The sequence below is a fragment of the Mandrillus leucophaeus genome, unplaced genomic scaffold, assembly GCF_000951045.1.
Source record: "Mandrillus leucophaeus isolate KB7577 unplaced genomic scaffold, Mleu.le_1.0 Scaffold1, whole genome shotgun sequence".
Lineage (NCBI taxonomy): Eukaryota > Metazoa > Chordata > Mammalia > Primates > Cercopithecidae > Mandrillus > Mandrillus leucophaeus.
In genome coordinates, this window is record NW_012098097.1 from 7,691,928 (window position 1) to 7,693,315 (window position 1,388).

The 1,388-nt window shown below is 55.3% G+C and overlaps 2 protein-coding genes across 15 annotated transcripts in view; one reads left to right on the forward strand and one right to left on the reverse strand.

Moving 5' to 3' along the window:
* Positions 1 to 1,382, reverse strand: part of NAT9 (N-acetyltransferase 9 (GCN5-related, putative)) — a 13,639-nt gene extending 12,257 nt beyond the window's left edge. For 4 of the 14 annotated variants that reach the window (XM_011975141.1, XM_011974981.1, XM_011974852.1 and 1 more), the window contains exons 1-2: positions 1,269 to 1,382; positions 627 to 712 (exon numbers count right to left, since the gene is read on the reverse strand). In XM_011975141.1, the coding sequence (XP_011830531.1) occupies positions 627 to 703 (77 nt within the window). In that variant the 5' untranslated portion in view covers positions 704 to 712; positions 1,269 to 1,382. Of the gene's footprint in view, positions 1 to 604 lie in introns of all 14 variants that reach the window. The other 10 variants (XM_011975060.1, XM_011974925.1, XM_011974574.1 and 7 more) reach the window with 6 other exon arrangements.
* Positions 1 to 1,388, forward strand: part of TMEM104 (transmembrane protein 104) — a 69,824-nt gene that overhangs the window by 5,336 nt on the left and 63,100 nt on the right. The window lies entirely within an intron of this gene.

A 1,388-nucleotide genomic window follows, 5' to 3' on the forward strand; every position in this document is an offset into this window, starting at 1 on the left:
GATTCTCCTGCCTCAGCCTCCCGAGTAGCAGCTGGGATTACAGGTGCCTGCCACCAAATCTTGCTAATTTTTTGTATTTTTAATAGAGATGGCGTTTCATCATGTTGACCAGGCTGGTCTCGAACTCCTGGCCTCATAATCCACCCGCCTCAGCCTCGGAAAGTGCTGGGGTTACAGGTGCCAGCCACCGTGCCGGCTTTTTTTTTTTTTGAGACAGGTTCTTGCTCTGTCACTCAGGCTGGAGTACAGTGGTGCAATCACAGCTCACCGCAGTCTTCAGCTCCTGGGCTCAGGCAATCCTCCCACCTCAGCCTCCCTAGTAGCTGGGACTACAGCTGTGCACCACCATGCCTGATTAATTTTTATATTTTTTGTAGAGACGAGGTCTCGCTATGTTACCCAAGCTGGTCTCGAACTCCTGGGCTCAAGCGATCCTCCTGCCACAGCCTCCCAAAGTCCTGGGATTACAGGCGTGAGCCACGGCACCCAGCCTTTTTTTTCCCCCCTCATATGTAGTTATTTCTCACAACCAATGTTTCTTCTTAGGGGAAACAGCCCTGAGACTGGGGCTGTACCTTACATAGCTCTGGATGCTGCTACGCGCCCTATGTCAAGCAGGAAGATACCTGGGCACATGCTCCGAGGTGTAGGGTACAAGTACCACCTTCTTCCCCAGCAGCATGGTGTTCTGATTCAACCTCATGGTAGCAGCCTGCATGCAGATAGGGAGAGCAAAGACTTCAGGACCCTGAATTTCTTCCAACTTTGGGTGGGCGCTCCGGCGTTCCTGCTGGGGCTAAGTTGACTTACGTCATTCTTTCCTTCCAGACACTCCAGAGAATACAGACTCCAAAAATTCTTGCAAGAAAGAGAACCGGGCTGGTTAAGGATAATTAAACAATCTTTGACTCCCACCCCAGGGGGCCAAGCCTGGGCTCCGTTTCTGCCGGTTCCTTCCGTCCACTCCCCAGAACTTCGATTCCTCAAACCCAAGCACCAAGTACCAAGCCTTATCTCCAGAGCTCCCATTACTTGCCCCAGTCCAGGGATTCCAACCCAGAGTCAACTTTCAGCCCTGCCTTAAACCTGCTTCCAACCTCACCGTGGCGACCACCCCACGGGGCTCTGCCCAATCCTTCCTCCCCGCCCCCGACCACTTCAGGGTAAGGCGGGCTTAGTCTCAGGCCCTCCCCTTTAAGTGGCGTTCTAGACCACTCTCCTCGACCCTCCAACCACGCGGACCCGGGTACTGCCAAGCTCACACCCACCCACCACCGACGAAGTCGTCCACTGCAGAAGGGGTGATCCACCTCCTCCAACCAGCCACTCTCCCAAGCCCGACCGGCTGCCGCCCCTCCCGCATGCGCGTGACAGCGCGCCCCGCCCAC